The sequence below is a fragment of the Toxotes jaculatrix genome, chromosome 18 (assembly GCF_017976425.1).
Source record: "Toxotes jaculatrix isolate fToxJac2 chromosome 18, fToxJac2.pri, whole genome shotgun sequence".
NCBI classification, from domain to species: domain Eukaryota; kingdom Metazoa; phylum Chordata; class Actinopteri; family Toxotidae; genus Toxotes; species Toxotes jaculatrix.
In genome coordinates this window covers 7249646-7268184 of record NC_054411.1, presented here as the reverse complement: position 1 = coordinate 7268184, position 18539 = coordinate 7249646, and the positions used below count along the sequence as shown (strand labels likewise).

Here is an 18539-nt window from a genome sequence, read left to right as displayed (position 1 = left end):
ACTGATTGGGCTGTGTTTTTTTTTAAAGGCCAACCACCTGTTAAATTTCCCTCTTTCCCTTTTACCCCCCACCCACAAAGTCATCTGGGATGAACGAGGCCCTTTTGTTCCTACATAGTTCCCTGCAGAGTTGCCAGGCTTGTCCAAGTTGGAATTTTCTTTCGCTCACTCCTTGATCGACGTGCTCGGTGCAGAAAACGGGAAACATGGGAAACAACTTTCTGGGATGGATTCTGACATTTTGCATGTTTTATTCAGGTAAGGTGTTGGAGGCAACATGTTTGTTCTTTCTCTCACTCGCTGGGGTTATAGATGGTGTTCGCTGCAGCAATTTCCCCATGCAAATAGTGGTGTAGGGATAAACGGAAAGGCAAACAATGACCTCTAGTTGAATATGAATGTGGAAACGACCATCAGTTCAACGGCAGGTTAAGGCATTGATTTTTTTTTTCAATGCAAGAGAGTCCTCGCCTCATTAGGCCACAGTTAGCATGGCGTGTAAACAGATATTTGTACCATAATCATATGTCCATTTGCGTTTAGGCGGCTACACTGTATAGCGCGACTAAATGTATGGCGAGCTAACTGCTGTTATTAAACGATGTAACAATAAAACTCTTCCAAATGCACATGTGCATGTTGGACTCTAGTGAATAAACTGTGAGATCTTGTTCGCAGGTCTACAAAATAGGCAAATGCATTTTGTTGTCTTAACATAGAAATAAACAATTAGCTAGACAGCTACACATTCACTACAATCCACAAGTGTATTTTAGAAATATTAGGCTGACCCTGATTTCTTGTGTGTTGTAACAGAGTTACATAATAGACACACACGGCCCAATAGTATACAGTGAATATGAAAGTAGTGCAAGTGGAAAGTGGTGGGAATAACACTTGGTATAATGATGATGATGTTTGCTGCTAAATGTCTCAGTGTCAGGTGAAGGTTGCTCCGTAATACTGAAGCCCTCCAGGGTCGTGGTGGGCTTTGGAGAGCCGGTGTCAGTCAGCTGTGAAGCCACTTGCCCGGTACGTGTCCTGGGCTGGGAATCAGCCATCAGTGCTGCACATACTCAGCAGGACCTGTCCATCCAGTGGAAGGTGGACAGTCTCATTGACTGGATAGAGGAGCCCATTTGTTATGGGGTGTTTTTCACAGCCCCCAAACAATGTGAGGAGAAACTCAACCTCGTCCTCTACAGTGAGTCAGCTCTTGTTTTAATACACGGTGTAGACATGGCACGTGACACATAAACCAGTTTAACTGACCTGACCCCTGTGTATTATCCATTTAGAAACCCCAGATAGTGTCTCCATCAGGCCTGTGAACCACACTGGCCCCATGGTGGAAGGAAAAGAGTACCAGCTGCTCTGTGAGGTTCAAAACATCGCTCCTGTTCAGTATCTCACCCTGAGGTGGTACAGAGGGCAGACTGAGGTTTATAACCACTCCTTCTCTGACCTCACATCTTCTTCACCTGTCCAAGTGTCCTCGATCCTCGTCATCACGCCAACCAAAGCTGAGAACGGAGCGCAGTACAGGTGTGTGGCAGAGCTGGAGCTTGGACCAGAGGGACCACAACCACCTCCCTCTGTGACCTCGGAGCCTCTTAATGCCTCTGTGTACTGTGAGTCCTGAAGCTATTCCCAATCTTAAAAAGAGTTCTCATATGTTTAATACACTGAGCAGTGGTGGTATCTCTAACCTCTGTGATATTCTCTCTAGTTCCCCCAACTTTCCTCAGTCCCGAACCAGAAGTTCTGGACCTGACAGCGGGCGCTGAGATCTCCTTAAACTGCACTGCTACTGGAAATCCCACACCTGTGTACAGCTGGCAATCCTCCCATCCTATTCAGGAAAGGATGGAGGATGAAGCAGTTCTTACCTCGTCCTCACTGCTCCCAGGGACCTACACTTGTACTGCCTCCAATACTCTAGAGAAGAAGAGCAAGCAGTTCATTGTCAAGGGCAAGACCAAAAGTAGATGGGAACACTGAAGAGCACATATGCATGCAAGATGTCTCCACACTCTGCGTCCTAACCCGCATCTTCTCTTGCTTTTACTTAGGTGTTTGAAACAAGCGATGTCGAGATGGGATCGGATGACCACATTGGACATACGTGGAAAGTTCAACTAAGGGGTTTTTACTGCTGCTGCTTTGGAGAAATGACAATACGTTCATAATTCAACAGATATTTATGAGGATCTTGCTATCATCCAGAAGTAGAACTCATAAAGAAAAAGAGTCGAATATACTATATTTGGTAACTGCCATTTAATTTGTCAGTATTTTAACATGAATGTATTCTATGAGGTAGATTGTTGGTTTAGAATATAGCTCACTTTTTATTGCTTTCCATGTGATATCCTGTATCTAATTTATATATTTTGCTAGATTTATTTTCCCATTAATAAAATGATATTGTAACATCATAATATATAAATGCGTAGCTAGACTTAATATAGCAATGATAACTACATTATTATTAATGTATGCTGGAAATTTAGTACTGCAACTTTCATACTGAATGTTAAAGATCAGCAGGCCATTACTGTAAATATGAACTGTTTCTTAATTTGCTTATCTTTATGAATAAAATTTAAATAAAAAACGTTGTCATTCACATTGTTATCTATATTTTACCAATCAGAATTATTTTAGTAGTAGTATTACCAGTTGTTGCAGAAGTAGTGTTTTACTGCATAACCTGATCAATAAATACAGAAAAGAACACAATAATTAGTTTCACAGTAAAGCAGAGCTGTTTCTCACATTGAAATATACACATTAATGCTTTTGGATTAAAACTACCTCTAACAAATCTGTTAAAAACATTTTTTATTCATGCCATTTGTTCTTTGTGTAAAGGAGAATTCATGAGGTGACCGTCTGTGGTAAACCAGCAGGTGTCACTGTTGCTCCTTACCAGAGATGATCTCATTGGCTGTCGGCATGTCACCTGATTGATACATTGCCTCGCAGTAGGAAGTGGCAAATAGCCGCTAACATTAGCTTAACGACCTTTCATCCAGGATCTAACTATTTATAACTAATGTCAAGTTCCCTGAGGCGACAAAGGTGGGATTGAATCTTGAGCCGGAAATGTATTTTCTTACTTTTAGCGGGAAAAATTGTCATTGTCTGTTCTCTTTCAGGCATGCCACAGAAAGATCCGTGTCAAAAGCAAGCGTGTGCAATTCAGAAGTGTTTACAAGGTACACAGTTCAGCTACTCGAATGCCATGTTATGCTGGCAAGGAAAACCAAGCATTGTCGTTTAGTTAACGCCGCCTCCCTCTCCTCCTCCTCCTCCTCCCGCAGCTAACAGATATGTGGAGAGCATGTGTGAGGACGTGATCAAGGAAATGCGGCGCTGCTGTGAGACGCAGGCTGGAAAGTCTATCTGCTGCTCCGGGTTCAAGGACTCCAAACCCTCCGAGAATAAAAGTTAAACACAGCTCCCTGAGGGATGCTTTTGATGGGAATAATGTAAGAATATAACGTTGTATCAATGTTGAATTGACTGAATAACTTCTGTGTATATTGCAACAGCGCAAACACTGGACTGAGTTGTTTGTTACATAATGTGGAAGAATATGAATCCATGGCAGACATTTTGATATGGCATTGCAGAAAGGCACAGAAGTACACTGGAGCTGGCACGCCCGCAGTATATGGAATGTAACCCTCATTGATGTTATTAATTACATTTGTGTCATGATGTAACAACCCTCTGGCATAGAGTTGTGAATAAAGTTGAACATTATAATTTAAGATGTGCAATGTATAATTTATTAAAGGGAAATTCGACTGCAGCTTTTCGAGTGTCCACACCCTGTTCTCAAGTAAGAGGCACACTTGTTTCTGCATGTCAGCACTGAGCTACATGGTTATATCGAAGACTCTGATCTCCTGTTAGCTTAGTTGGACCTGCCAAAGCCAGACAAATTACACTGTCATTTATTTTAGTACATTAAGTCTAATGACCTCAGATAATTAACATTGTAGCACTGCACATCTTAAACCTGAGGAGAAGTCTGACTGAAAACAAAGTTGTGGTTTTAACATCAAATGTAAATACAAGTCTTGCACTGTGATCACTTGGTTATTCATAAAATAACTACGGTGCTCTGTCAGAAATGTTGGAAAAGATTTTTTGATACCCCAGTTGATCTGTTAGCTGTTATCCTTCTGTCTTGCCCAAGGCTATTTCAAATAATGTGGTGTCACTTGGCGTCTCAAATGCAGGATGTAGTTTTTTTTATATGCAAAGGGAAAGTCACTGCAAAGCTATGCTAAACCTGAGAAATTCATGTAATAATACACTGAATTTATCATTGTAGATAAGTCAGATCAAAGCTAGGATTTGTTAGCTGTTATCCTTCTGTCTTGCCCAAGGCTATTTCAAATAATGTGGTGTCACTTGGCGTCTCAAATGCAGGATGTAGGTTTTTTTATATGCAAAGGGAAAGTCACTGCAAAGCTATGCTAAACCTGAGAAATTCATGTAATAATACACTGAATTTATCATTGTAGATAAGTCAGATCAAAGCTAGGATTTATCATTGAAATTCCCATAGGAACGTTTTGAAAATTATGATAAGCAACACATTTTAAAAAGCAAAGCTGTGAGATGAAATAAACTTGCTAATATCAGACTAAAATTTCTGTGTAGTTGTACAATCAATGGAAGTGTTTCTGAGCATTAATTGCAGAAAGAACACAGTGTGTAGTGATATCTTTTTTTCTTTTTAGCCTCACACTGGAATCATACTTATACCAGGCAGGAACACCTAACTGAAACCAATGAAGTGTAATACAACATCCTGCCATAAAGATTATAATGCTCGGTATTTACTTTTTTTTTTTTTTTTTAAATCACTGAAACTGTGTCGGCGAGACCCTATCATTATTTGGGAGGCAGCAGCTAACGGTGCTGTTGGACTGTTTTGTAGTCAATATACGGAGTGACGTACGTGCGTGTGACGGAGCGACGTGCTGACGCCAAACGGAAATTTGCAGCAGTAATTCTTTCTAGAAGTCTGTAGCAGACTCTCGTTAGCCTAAGCTAGGTGGACTTAGCTGAGTTAGTATTGGCAAAACACAACCAGTCGCTGCACTGAACGCAACTCCACGTTTCTGAAAAGTGCAGCACATTTTTGTTATCTGCTTTTTTGACTCAAGATTCGGCTGAGCTTTATTTATCCCACTAACTTAGCCGAGTCATATTCCAAGCTAACGTTGTTTGCGTTTGGTTCTTGCTGGCATCATGTCCAGGATAGACTACAGCGTGTGGGACCACATTGAGGTGTCAGACGATGAAGATGACACCCACCCAAACATCGACACACCCAGCCTCTTCAGATGGAGGCACCAGGTACAGCTTTAAGACCCATGGTTGTTAAACTGTTTCTTTTTTTAGTAAAATTGGCGCACACACACGTTAGCCGTTAGTTGTTAGCTGGTCTCCTATGCTCACTTGGTGCTTCACAACTTAGAATTGAAATATGATTATGTTGCAGCAGGTAATAGCCTAGGAATGTTTGACTTTTTTGCAATTAGCCCTATATCTGAAAAAGCAAATGATAGTGGGTGGGGGTCCTCCATATTTAAAAGAGTGGTGAACATAAAACTCTTGGCCTTGAGGTTGTGACTGATGTTATAATGTCTGTACTTCAGGCACGTGTGGAGCGAATGGAAGAATTTCAGAAAAAAGGTGACGAAATGAAGAAGGGACTCACTGAGTGCCGGCGTAAGGTATCAGAGGCTCAAAAGAAAGTACAGGAGCTGACCATTTCAGCAACAGATGATGCCAAAGCAGAGCTGAGCAAAGCCCAGGCAGAGGAGAAGAAACTGAAAAAAGAGGAACGGGATTGGGAGAAGAGGATGGATGACTACTACCGGGAAGAGAAGAAGATGCCATGGAATGTGGACACGCTCAGCAAGGATGGCTTCAGCAAGGTGAGGCAGATAAAGTGGGCTGCCAGTAAACTCAAGCTCAGAGCCACAAATTATAGTCAAAACATTTTCACCTACACTACTCCCCATATGGCCCCCATTTCAAACAAATGACAATGTGGTGTAGAAATTTGTAATAATACAATGGCAAGAAGCACTGGTCAGTATTTGTTAGGATACACTTTTGAGGTACAGGTTTTGGTTTTGGGCAAGTTGGTATGAGATTGGAGGAACTGACAGTGGATCACACAGTAACACACACACAAGAACCAATTTAGGGTTACATTTCAAGTTAGTCTCTGACAGCCATTTGATTCAGAATTTGGCCTCATAATGGCCATATCTCTGACTCCACTGTCTGTCATCCATAGAGCATTGTTAATGTCAAACCCGAATCCAGGGAAGAGACTGAGGAAGAGAAAGAGGAAAAGCATAAAACCTTTGTGGAGAAATATGAGAAGCAGATCAAACATTTTGGTAAGAATTATTGACTTTCATTAACCATTGTTATCTTCTGCATGTTATGGGGTATTGATATTTGAAAGCAATGATGGTCCGTCACTGCTGTCTGTACTATAGGCATGTTGAGACGTTGGGATGACAGCCAGAAGTACCTTTCTGACAACCCTCATCTAGTATGTGAAGAGACCGCCAACTACCTGGTCATCATGTGTATTGATCTTGAAGTTGAGGAGGTAAACACTAAAAGAAATTGTTCTTTTTTTCACCATTGTCTTTTAAGGGCGCTAATATTTCATAAATTGTATTGGATTTCAAGATATGTGGAAGTTAGTTTTGTGGACTGTAACTCAGAGATTTTTTTTTAGATAGCCATTGTATAGGTTAAATATGTACATTATTCTAAAAATGTGTCCTTCTTTTGTAGAAACATGCATTGATGGAACAAGTGGCTCATCAGACCATCGTCATGCAGTTCATTCTAGAGTTGGCTAAAAGCCTCAAGGTGGATCCTCGCGGGTGCTTTCGTCAATTTTTCGCCAAGATTAAGGTGTGTTTGGATGCTATATAATCCAATGCAATAACTTCTAGCCTCCTTATGAACATAAAAATTCAAGGAGCAATGGAAATTGAGGAAGCAAACTAGGAAGTAAAGTCCCTTTTCTACATTACTCCTTTCACTTCCACTACAGCCAAAGAACTGTGAAGTTTGAAATGCAATTTTTGATTTTCACACATGAGGAGATAACAAAGAGCTGTCTTACTCTTTGTATTTATTGTTGTGTGACCCTGATTTAGTTCGATGTAATGAATATAAGAAAATGAGACATGTAGACTAAAGCCCTAGAGCACCTGTCTTTTTGGTTATTCATTTCTTCTCATTCATTTGCTTTGTTCTCTAATAGGGCTCCCTCTCTTTCATTCACTTATGAGCTCTCTCTGCAGCCTTTCTCTTTCCTTTCTCGTGCCCCAGTAGTTTGTGATTCATTAGAAAGTGCTACAACAGGAGCAAGGACTGATTTTTACATCTGGAACATTTGCACAGGAGCTAAATTTAGTACCTCATCTGGGTGAAAAGGAAGTTAAATTCCAGTGTTCCACAAAAGGTTGTTGATCCTTTGGGAAAGTCCCTGTGGTAGAAACATTCCAATAAATGCTAATGCATATTGTTTGTGTATTCCCTTTCAGACAGCTGATCAGCAGTACCAGGAAGCTTTCAATGATGAGCTGGAGTCATTTAAAGAGCGGGTTCGTGGCAGGGCGAAGATCCGCATAGAGAAGGCCATGAAGGAGTATGAGGAAGAGGAACGACAAAAGCGCCTGGGACCGGGAGGGCTAGATCCTGTTGACGTTTATGAGTCACTGCCACCTGTAAGTTCTTTGTTTTTCAATAACCCTCAGTACTCTCTTTTTATTTTCTCTTTTAAGTTTCAAATGTCTCACATAGTACACTCTCAATTGCAGGAGATGCAGAAATGCTTTGATGAGAAGGACATCCAAATGTTACAAGAAGTCATTAGCAAAATGGACCCAACGGTAAGTATCGTTAGTTAATACCTACATGTTTTGTTTTTGTGGTTTTATTGTTAATGTGATTATTTTACACGATTTAGGAGGCGAAGGCTCACATGAAGAGGTGCATAGACTCGGGACTCTGGGTCCCCAACTCCAAGACAGACGATGGGGATGAAAAAGAAGAAGATGCTACCTATGAGGAAGTGAAACAGGAGCAGGAAGAAACAAAGAAGGAATGACCAACGTTAAGGATTTGTTGCTTGTGCAAATGTACTTACCCACTGTATTGCAACTCCACTATGTGTATGACTAGTTTGCCAATCAAGGAACAATGAAATAATGTCTCTAAATATTTAGCTGAGACTTAAGGGATTAGTGTTCACTTAACTACCCAACTTCATTGCAACAGTAACTCCTGCTTGGAAAATAAACTGCTGCTTGTGTTTAGGTCTTTTATTTGTTTGGACATCACTGAAGTTGTACTCTTACATTTATTTGTATACACCTGTTGATTTGTGTGAGTGTGTATGTGCACACATAACTGCCTGTTTCATTGGTGTTGGTGTATAGTTTGAAAAACATTCTACACATTTTCAGATTGTGCATATTTTTTTTTTTTGTCATTTTCAAATTTAAGATTTTTGTTTGACTTTTAGGGCTTGAGCAACCAATGTATTGAGACAATTATTTCCCCAAAGTGACATTTTCTACAAACTTGCTTAACTAAAGGTTGAATTATATCCAGCTACTGACGACCAAGGAGTTGTGGTTATGTTTGAGGACCCCAGGTATGGGTGACATGCTTTTCAAATCATAAGGTTGGTAATCAAAAATGTGAGTCCTTAGAGAATCACGAGAAAATGATCGAACTGTAAGACCTGTAGTGGTGTTAACCACTACTTCTTAGTATGAAGAATGCATGTGTGCAAGGGTTTTATATAAGACATTTTCTCTACATAGCGATACAGTGGTAAAAAGGGTAAATAGAAGGATGTGTGATAACCTCCTGAGACCTGGCAATTCATTTTTGTCCTCTGTGGGTGACATGAGTCTGAGACCCCTAGGTCAAGTATCATTTATAGAATCTATCTCAAGGATTTTGCTAAGAATTGTGGAGGGAGATTGTGTAGAAAGGGAAATGAAAGCAGTTTTAGTTAACTGTTCACACTGTTGATCAAACATACACACAGGCACAGTACACAATCATTTAAAAGCTTGATTTGGCAAACTACTTAACCTGTTGATTTATATATATCTGCTAAAAATGGATTAAACTTACATGTCTCCTTTCTTTATCACTTAAGTTTCAGAATTCGATGAGTTTAAGTCACAGTACGATAGTACAATATCAGATAACAGCTGACATAAAACAACAAGCACTTGTGAAAAAAAGACCAGTTGAAATAATGAAATCATAACATCTTGTGATGAAAAGTGCACCTACAACACAGCATAAAAACTGGATGAACCTGTTTATCTTTGGCACAAGCGTTATATTCTGTCCCATACAGGTTTGGAAATGGTGGTTGGTTACAGAGACCTTCCTGTACATATAGTTTAGGGGGTATTTGTTGATAATAAAAGTTCTTGATGCAGTTTCAATTGTCTTTGCACACATCTTGGCACTTTTTTTCTTCGACGAACCCTGACGTTTATTTTGAAAGGTCAGCTCATGTATACGTGCGTGCGTGCGGCGCGCGCTTCTCATCGGCCGCGGGAGGGCGTGGCCTTGTTGGTTTCGGGAAGCGGCAGCGGTCTGTCGTCTCACACAATTCATGAGAATCCGAGTGAGTAGGCGACAGGGGGGAAATTCGCTCACACGATTATGAAGATCGACTATCAACTCGTTTTACCGAGACAGGTTTTTCTGTAACACCATCGCCGTTAAATGGTAAGATAATAGCTCGTCATACACATTGCTGAGTTTACGGATGTATTTCTAATAATGTTTAGTTACATGTTTCCTTGTAAGTGCCATCGAATATTGTAAAATATTTGAGGACTCAAGTTTTTGAGCCACTCGGTGATGCAGGCAGTGTGTTTTATGTTCATTTGTATATATAAATAATAGTTGTTGTTCTACTGTACGGCGCTGTAAGTGTGGTATGTAATGTAAACAATACGTTAGGCCAGGTGTAATTCCCGGAAGGCCTTTTGACAAATTAATCCCATCTCATGACGTAGTATTTTTTATAAGCTACTTCTGTATTTCTCTGTCATCTACTAACCGACCGATTCTGTTTTTATAAATATTCATCGTGTAAAATGAGGAATTATTTAATAAAATCGCAAGGTGTCGCTTTGAAATTACGTTTGTGTTTACGTAGGCCTTCGTGCGTACGTGATCCCAGCCAGTACAACAGCTGATTAACCTGAAAGTCATATACTGCGGTTTATATAGATGTGTGTGTGTGTGTGTGTGTGTGTGTCTCTGTCTGTCTTTCTCTCTGTCTCAGTCAGTGAGTTGGCTCTTCCTAGCCATGTCTAGAATTAGGTGGTCCAAGCGTTCAAGACCAGGGGTATTTCCAGGGCCAAGCGAGCCTCCCCAGGGTCAAGGCATCCATGTTTTCCTCTTCTGGACGAAGGATGGGGAGAGATATTTGTCCCACACAAGCGGAGAGGTGACAGCCGAGGCGCTCTGCATCTCAGCTGCTGAGGCTGTTGGTGAGGAGCATAACCTTGACCAAATGCGGTCAAACTGACCGAAAAAAGAAAGCAGTTTGCATGTTTTTTTCATGTGTTGTTTTGGTCTGCTGTTGTCATTCCACAGGGATAACACCTTTGTGCCATGTGTTGTTTGCTCTATACAATCCACTGTCACGCTGCTGGTACAGCCCAAACCACGTCTTCAGGCTGGAGGAAAACTCCAGCATAGTACTTAACTACTGCATGAGGTTAGTCTATGCTTGCATAACACTGTATTAGGGGGGCATATGGAGCACGCTGGGCATATTCAGAGAGGCTGTCTGGTTTTCTTGCGCTTAGGTTTTACTTTCGGAATTGGCACGGACTAAATGAGAAGGAGCCAACTGTATCCCGTTACCGTGTCAGATCTGGCACTGAACAGGGGGGTTCCCCTCTGCTTGAGCTGACTTCCTTGGACTATTTATTCTCTCAGGTTTGTATTAAACATAATCTTTTTGGCCTACTGCGTATTAATTGAATGTACAGAATGAATTTAGGGTGCTCAGAATATTACTGTACCTAACCTCTTTGCCTCCTGTGTCTCCAAAAGGCTAAATATGAATTTGTGAATGAAGTGGTACCGATGGAAGGAGTTCAGTCAGAGGAGGAGCAAAGCCGCTTTAAAAATGAGAGCTTGGGAATGGCTGTGCTTCACCTCTCACACCAGGCATTGCAAACAGGCTGTACCTTACAAGAAGTTGCCGAGAAAGTCAGGTAATTATTTGGATGGAGTGAACATGTTATAGCCAAGTTGTATATTGTTTTAACTGTTTAACTGGTTCACTTAAAGTCATGAAATAGTGACAATGACTAATTACACTGAAATCTGTCAGTGTGTCAGTAAAGATCTTAAATGGTTTATAGTGTTTAGGTGATGTATGTATTTCACATTTTATGTGGGTTGTGGTTGTTTTGTTTTTTTTATGTTGCTGTGACAATCCAGTTTCTCCTTTAGATCACTAAACCATCTTCTAATTTAATCACTGGAACCAGATAATATATCTGTTTTTTGGGTTGTTTTTTTTTCAGCTTCCGACAGTGCATTCCACGGTCTTTCGCCAAACTTATTTCCAAAGACAACATCCTGACTAAAATCAGGATCCAGCGGGTGTTCACAGAGTTTGTGCGGACCTTCCAGCAGCACACTGTGGATCAGGGTCGACTGGGCACCCAGGAGATCATGTATAAGTACATCTCTACTCTTGAACATTTGGCACCGAACTTTGGCACAGAGACCTTCCCTGTATCCCACATGGAACTGAGGGAGGACGGGGCTGGAAGTAGCTCTTACTCCAGCACCACCCATGCGGAGGGTGTCTCAAAAGACAACTTCACAGCTCCTGCCACACATGAAATAATGGTGTCTGGCACCAAGGGGATTCAGTGGAGGAAAGTGTGTGGTCAGAAGGTTTGTCAAAACGCAATTTCAAGCTTTTGACGGGCCAACTCTGTGACATGTGTATTCTGCGAGTGTAGACTGTTTATTCACTCAGTCTCTTTACCTAGGCGCAGGCAAACAGTTACCTCAGGAATGACTACGTGAACTACATGAGGAAAACAAAGCAGGAGTCCATACAGCCAAGTGAGAACACTCGCAACAACTGGACCTCCTTCTGTGATTTCCCTGAAATAACTCACATAGCCATCAATGGAGCTAATGTGTGCATTAGCACTCAGGACAATAACTGCATGGTGAGAGTACTCATTTACCCCCTTATGTAAAAGCTTCAATACATTAATGTAATTGGTAAATGTGCTTGTGATGTATTAGTCTAATTGATCTACTGTATATTAGTCATTCGACTGGTCAGATTGTTCAGTCTTTAAAGCGTCTGAATATACTGTACAGTAAGCATGGATGCCTAGATTCTCATGTGTTCTCCATTTCTATAATGTGACTATAAGTGCTTTGGGTTCTGGTACACTTCGGGCATGATATTATGTTTTGAATTTGTATGTGTCTGTAGGTGGGAGCTGTGATTGTAAGCTAGTGATGTTTCTGTATGTGTATGTAGGAGGTTCAGATGAACACCAGCCAGGAGGCCCATTCCTTCATCTCCCTCCTGGATGGATACTACCGGCTGACTGCAGACGCCCACCACTATCTTTGTCATGAAGTGGCTCCCCCAAGGGTAGTGCTGAGTGAAGCAAATGGACTGCATGGGCCTATGCAGTGAGTTTTTCCTCTTACACATGCACATACAGACACAAACAGGCTATAAAGAGACACAGTGAGTTATATCACAACTCTGGTGTGTTTCCAGTGATGATTTTGTCCTGCTGAAGCTGAAAAAGGAGGCAGCAGAGGAGGGACCTTTCCTTGTACGTTGGAGTGCTCTTGACTATCACCGCATCATCCTAGTTGTGCTGAACAAAAACGAGGTAAGTCAACACCCACTCTCTTCTCTGGGAATTATTGCAGCGCAGTGACGGTGAAAATTTTCAGCTATTGCATGCACACGTGTGTTTGTGGATCATAGAACCAATTTACGCCAAGCCACAAGCAGTTTCGGATTCAGCACAAGAATTCAGTGTTCTTTCTGGAGGGCTGGGACAAGGAATTCTCCAGTGTGAAGGAGCTCACAGACAACCTCAAGAACTTTGTACTCAAGTCTGGATCAGACAACTTTACTGTCAAAAAATGCTGTTTGCCAAGACAGGCAGGTCAGTATTAATTGGTTTGCGTTTGTTTTGTTTTGCTGCTTTATGCCCAAATCCTCCAATGTATTTTAACATTATCCTGTTACTCAATGGCTTTGTTGTCGGATATTTAGGCTTTTACATTGGTTTGTCTTTGTGTGTTTGTGTGATGTAGAGCTGTCTAACCTTCTGGTGATGAGGCGAGGTGTCAATCAACGTGTTCACACCAACTCCTTGCCCATGAACATGACCCAGCTACGCTTCCACCAGATCAAGGATGGGGAGATTGTGCAGGTAATTATTTTTTGCCACCTCAAAATGACAGTCTGCTTCATCGGACAAGCTTAATTACTGAGAGGGTGTTATGTTTATGAACAGGAACAGCATCTGGGTCATGGGACTCGAACTAACATCTACTCGGGCCGCCTCCTGCGGGGAAGAGGAGACAACTATGATGACGAGTACAACAACAACTTCAATGACCGCAAAGGGATCCGAGTGATTCTCAAGATTCTAGACCAAAGCCATAAAGACGTTGCCCTAGTAAGACTTGTGATCTTTACATTGATGGTAATAAAGTCACTCAAAAGAAAAACAGTGGTAGTTTATCAAACAGATACTAACAAGTCTCATTTAGTATTCTCACATATGCTTGCTCTTTATAAATTTCTTCTTATGTCTTTCTTAGGCGTTTTTTGAAACCGCAAGTCTCATGAGCCAGGTATCCCACAGTCACCTGGTGTTTGTGCATGGTGTGTCTGTCAAAGGATCTGAAAGTAAGCACAATAACACTGTTCACCACCACAAACTCACTTCTACTTTTAGGTGTGTGACTTCCTTGTTTGCTACTTCGCCATCTTGCATATGATCAGTGTTTATAGTCAAATGTATAATTCTAGCACCAAGTGAACCATGAAGCACATTTAAAACCACATTCAGCCTGTTCTGTTTTAAAGAAGATGCTACTTGTTTGCGTTTTGTTTGTGGGTATAGCAAAGACTTGACTCCTCTGACATGTTCCTACCTCTGCAGACATCATGGTGGAAGAATATGTGGAGTTTGGGCCTTTGGATGTTTTCCTTCGCAAAGAAAAGGCATTGGTGACTGCTCAATGGAAATTTATTGTTGCAAAACAACTTGCCAGTGCTCTGAGCTACCTTGTGAGTTCAAACACCACTTGTTTTTTATATACATTTATATATATATATATATGTGCTACAGATAATAATTCAGTAAAAGTCACCTGACTGACCACACGGCTTAGTAATCATTAAAGTGAACTGATTAAATTAAAGTAATAACAAGGTTGTACAGTTTACCTCCATATAGTCTTACACTTTATAATCAGGGAAATTGCAGAATCAGATATTGTGGCTTTTCAACTGGACATGAAGTTTGTGAGACTGAGCGCCTGCACTCAGGAAATGAAGTAATCTTATTATCATACTAAGCGTTAAGATAAGTGTTGCAAGTCAAGTTCATTTTTTTCCATAATGACTAATAGCTGTACCCGTTTGTGTTAAACTTATTTTGACACTCTGCATCCCAAATAGCTAATAGCAACACCATTTTCATTATTGTAGGAGACCAAACAGCTGGTTCACGGAAATGTCTGTGCTAAGAACATTCTGGTGGCGAGGCGAGGTCTGGACCAAGGTACTACTCCTTTTATCAAGCTGAGTGACCCAGGAATTGCCCTGAGTGTCCTTTCACGGGAAGGTCAGTACAAGCAATTTACACAAATTACTATTACTCCTATACAGGAAAATCTATTCTATTCATTCAGCTTCAGGTATTTGTAATTTCTATACTATTCAGTCTTCTTTTAATCTGATTCAGGAAACAGGAACTTTCAACTAGACCATTTCCTTTGACCTATTTCCTGTTTCTCTGACATTTTACCTCATAATGTGTAGTTGAAGGCTGCTCAGTATATCAGAATCTTTCTCAAAAAGGCTTTGAGGTATTATCTCAACCACCCTTGGTTAGTTCTCTATAGAGTGTATGAGTAAGGATCCCCCAAAGGAAAGTAGAACAGTATATTTAGTACCATTTTTTGTGGCAGCTGACATTGAATGCATAGAAAACTGACTTTATAGATTCTTTGAGTGCTTTTCTGGTATTAAACATTTAGCATTTTTATTGAATTAAGGTCATTTGAATCTAAAATTAATTAAAGTAACATTAAGGTTTTCTGTAGCTTTTGTAAACATTTATTCTGTTTTCTCAAATTCAAATGTTGTCGTGTGGAGCTCTCCTTCAAAAAGGTTAACAAGAGCACCTGGAGGATGAGATTACCTTTACATGACACATGTAACGTCTGTCAATATTTGTTATTGCTGTTCTGCACTGCAGAGCGTCTTGAGCGTATCCCATGGATCGCCCCTGAGTGTGTTGACAGAGGTACAGCCACTGGCAATGCTTCTGACCAGTGGGGCTTTGGTGTAACACTGCTCGAAATCTGCAACAACGGCGACGTTCCCATTAGTGGCAGCGAATTATCTAAGGTAGGCCCATACTGTAGCTTTAACCTCTTTCTCTCTTCCAACAGCTACAAGCCTCACTCGCCCATTTTATCTTTCTGACCTCTCATTGTAACACCAGAACCTTTCTCCCCCCCAACAGAAAGAGCTCTTTTATCAGCAAAAGGGCCGCTTAGCTGAGCCATCCTCCCAGGAGCTGTCCAAGTTGATCAGCATGTGTTTGACCTATGAACCTTTTGAGAGGCCTTCATTCCGCACTGTGCTCAGAAAGCTCACAGAAATCATGATGACAAGTGGGTTTTTACTTATCCACACACTTTTTGTTTGTCTTTCAACCTTTCTCAGTGCATGTAATAAGCATGTGGGGTGTTTTCTCTGCACACAGATCCTGATATATCTCCCAGTGAGACTTCCACTGACACAGACACTACCGTGTTCCATAAACGCTACCTGAGGGAGGAGCGGGACTTAGGAGAGGCGAGTTCTAGTACCACAACACCAGTAGTTTTCTCTTTCCTGCATGTATGAGAATAATCCACAGCTTATTGGTCTGTCTACAGGGTCACTTTGGAAAGGTGACACTCTGCAGGTATGACCAATACAGCGATGGGACTGGAGACCGTGTGGCAGTGAAGTCTCTGAAACAAGAGAATGGTCATGTGCCTGATGGCTGGATGAAGGAGATTGAGATCCTGAAGTCTCTTTCTCACATTAACATTGTCAAGTACAAGGGCTGTTGTACTGAAATGGGTGAGTCCTTAGCTGTCTTCTGTCTCCTTCAGATATGTTTATTAAAATATATATATTAACGTGCAGTGTCCGCATGTGCAAAGGAGTGCTTGTTCAGTAGCTACCTTTTAATTTGCCCTGTTCAGTGGATGATTCAGGGAATTGATTTTTGGTCCCCGCTGCCCTGAAAATCTTTTCAAAGTGTAACACTGTTTCCTTTTTATGTCAATATTTTGAGCTTTCAACAAACAGCATGCTGGGTACCACACCTCAGAAGCAGCATGGGCAACAGGTCACTTTGAAAAATAATGGAAATCAGAGGATAAAAGCGCTGTTGTGTTGTCCATTGACAGGAGGACAAGTGGTGCAGCTAATAATGGAGTACCTTCCTCTGGGGAGTCTGCGGGATTACCTTCCCAGACTTAAACTGGGTATGCCCCAGTGCCTCATGTTTGCTCAGCAGATCTGCCAGGTGAGTTAACATGGTTTTGTAGTTTGTGTTAACCAACTGCATACTAATAGTAGTAGTAGATAATCCGTTATACTATGCTTAAATTTAATTTTGTAGCGATCTAAGTTACTCTGTAATGTTGTTAATTTGTTCTGTTTAAGCTGAGGAACTGATGGAAATCCACATTTGCCTCTTCTCTGTAACTGTGTCTATCTTTTCTTTCTGTTTTAAAGGGAATGGAGTACTTACACTCAAAGCGATACATCCATCGAGACCTAGCTGCCCGTAACGTCCTTGTGGAAAATGATAATTTGGTGAAGATTGGAGACTTTGGCCTGACGAAATACATTCCTGAAGGCGAAATCTACTATCGTGTCCGTGAGGATGGGGACAGTCCTGTGTTCTGGTGAGTTCATGCAGTACTTAATAGTGTTTTAAGTGCTTTGTTTCATCACTTTGGCCACTCAACTGTATTTTTGCTCTGTATAGGTATGCCATTGAGTGCCTGAAGGAGAGTAAATTTTCCTTTTCGTCTGACATCTGGTCCTTTGGCATTACATTGTATGAGATCCTTACCCGCTGCAACCCCCGCCAAAGCCCTCCAACAGTACGTCATCTCTGGCCTCTTAAAACAAGCTTAAAGCTGCATATATTTTCATGTGAGACTAATAAATTAAATTATTAGTATTAAATGTGCAAGGTGCACTTCTGTGTTTTTTTTCTTGTAGAAGTTCTCCGAAATGATGGAGCCAACCCAAGGACAGATGACTGTGATGATACTCATAAAACTGTTGGAGAAACAGCAGCGATTGCCTTGTCCTAAAGAATGCCCACATGAGGTAACATTACATGCTCATTAAATAAAATTGACATTTTGTTGGCATAATGAGTAGCCTGATATTTTTATAATCACTTTTTTTTTTTTACCACCAGGTGAAAATGTTGATGGAACAGTGTTGGGCTACAGAACCCGGAAAACGGCCCTCATTCATATCCCTCATCGAAAAGCTGGAGGTCATTCGCCGATCATATGACTGGCAGTCAAGTATAAACTTTTCCCTGGCTCAGATTTGCTGATCAGATCAGAAGAAGAAGATCTACTTGACTGCATGCCATCACTATGTCACTATGGTAACCATATATTACAGGGTAGTCAGTAATGTGTTTCCTGCTGCCTCCATTTATGTAGATGTCTTTATATGGTTCTTTTTTTTTTTTTTTACAAAAGCGCCCTGCTGTCCTCGCATATGTGATACTAACAGAATGATAAACTCAGTCGTTGTGTGTTTATTTCCTGGTTGGTGAGTTGAACTTCATGGGGAGAGGTGATAGCTTGGGCAGTCTGCCACCCAGTGTCAGCTTTTGTCTTTAAAAAGTTATAGGTTTGCATATATCACAGTAAGTATTAAGAATTCCTATAAGGTAGGGAAATTACTATCTTTCGTTATATTTTTCATTTGTGTATATTTTTGCGTGTATGTTAACTTTGCATTGCATTTTGTATAAACTGAAAGAACAAGTTCAAAATCTAATAAACCATTTTCTCATCCTTCCTTTATAGACTGAAACAGACTGATGCGTGTGTCACAAAGTGTATGAAGATGGGTTACATAA

The 18539-nt window shown here is 40.9% G+C and overlaps 4 protein-coding genes across 6 annotated transcripts; all 4 read left to right on the top strand.

Moving 5' to 3' along the window:
- The first annotated feature begins 137 nt into the window (after nt 1-137).
- On the top strand, nt 138-2481 carry LOC121198004 (hemicentin-1-like). The gene is made up of 5 exons (XM_041061797.1): nt 138-258; nt 938-1204; nt 1299-1631; nt 1730-1984; nt 2073-2481. The coding sequence occupies exons 1-5, from the start codon at nt 207-209 to the stop codon at nt 2078-2080; spliced, it is 915 nt and encodes a 304-aa protein (XP_040917731.1). The 5' UTR covers nt 138-206; the 3' UTR covers nt 2081-2481.
- Nucleotides 2482-2976: 495 nt separating this feature from the next.
- On the top strand, nt 2977-3779 carry cmc4 (C-x(9)-C motif containing 4 homolog (S. cerevisiae)). 2 transcript variants are annotated; one of them, XM_041061799.1, is made up of 4 exons: nt 2977-3084; nt 3162-3221; nt 3327-3494; nt 3639-3779. In XM_041061799.1, exons 2-3 carry the CDS (start codon nt 3164-3166, stop codon nt 3455-3457), a joined length of 189 nt encoding a protein of 62 aa, XP_040917733.1. In that variant the 5' UTR covers nt 2977-3084; nt 3162-3163; the 3' UTR covers nt 3458-3494; nt 3639-3779. The 2 variants fall into 2 exon arrangements, with proteins under 2 accessions (XP_040917733.1, XP_040917732.1); XM_041061798.1 differs by having other exon boundaries at nt 3327-3779.
- Nucleotides 3780-5026: 1247 nt separating this feature from the next.
- On the top strand, nt 5027-8683 carry LOC121198002 (hsp90 co-chaperone Cdc37). Its single transcript, XM_041061794.1, has 8 exons — nt 5027-5382; nt 5685-5966; nt 6335-6440; nt 6543-6658; nt 6850-6972; nt 7611-7793; nt 7887-7958; nt 8036-8683. The coding sequence occupies exons 1-8, from the start codon at nt 5275-5277 to the stop codon at nt 8174-8176; spliced, it is 1131 nt and encodes a 376-aa protein (XP_040917728.1). The 5' UTR covers nt 5027-5274; the 3' UTR covers nt 8177-8683.
- Nucleotides 8684-9695: 1012 nt separating this feature from the next.
- tyk2 (tyrosine kinase 2) lies at nt 9696-18478 on the top strand. Of its 2 annotated transcripts, none has more exons than XM_041061948.1 (24): nt 9696-9828; nt 10394-10601; nt 10708-10831; nt 10923-11055; nt 11173-11336; nt 11652-12030; nt 12129-12314; nt 12638-12795; nt 12887-13004; nt 13103-13286; nt 13438-13556; nt 13641-13805; nt 13951-14038; nt 14295-14422; nt 14846-14981; nt 15618-15769; nt 15888-16038; nt 16131-16222; nt 16306-16495; nt 16828-16946; nt 17159-17331; nt 17415-17532; nt 17654-17764; nt 17859-18478. In XM_041061948.1, the coding sequence occupies exons 1-24, from the start codon at nt 9826-9828 to the stop codon at nt 18000-18002; spliced, it is 3543 nt and encodes a 1180-aa protein (XP_040917882.1). In that variant the 5' UTR covers nt 9696-9825; the 3' UTR covers nt 18003-18478. The 2 variants fall into 2 exon arrangements, with proteins under 2 accessions (XP_040917882.1, XP_040917883.1); XM_041061949.1 differs by having other exon boundaries at nt 9714-9828; nt 10398-10601.
- The last annotated feature ends 61 nt before the right edge of the window (nt 18479-18539 follow it).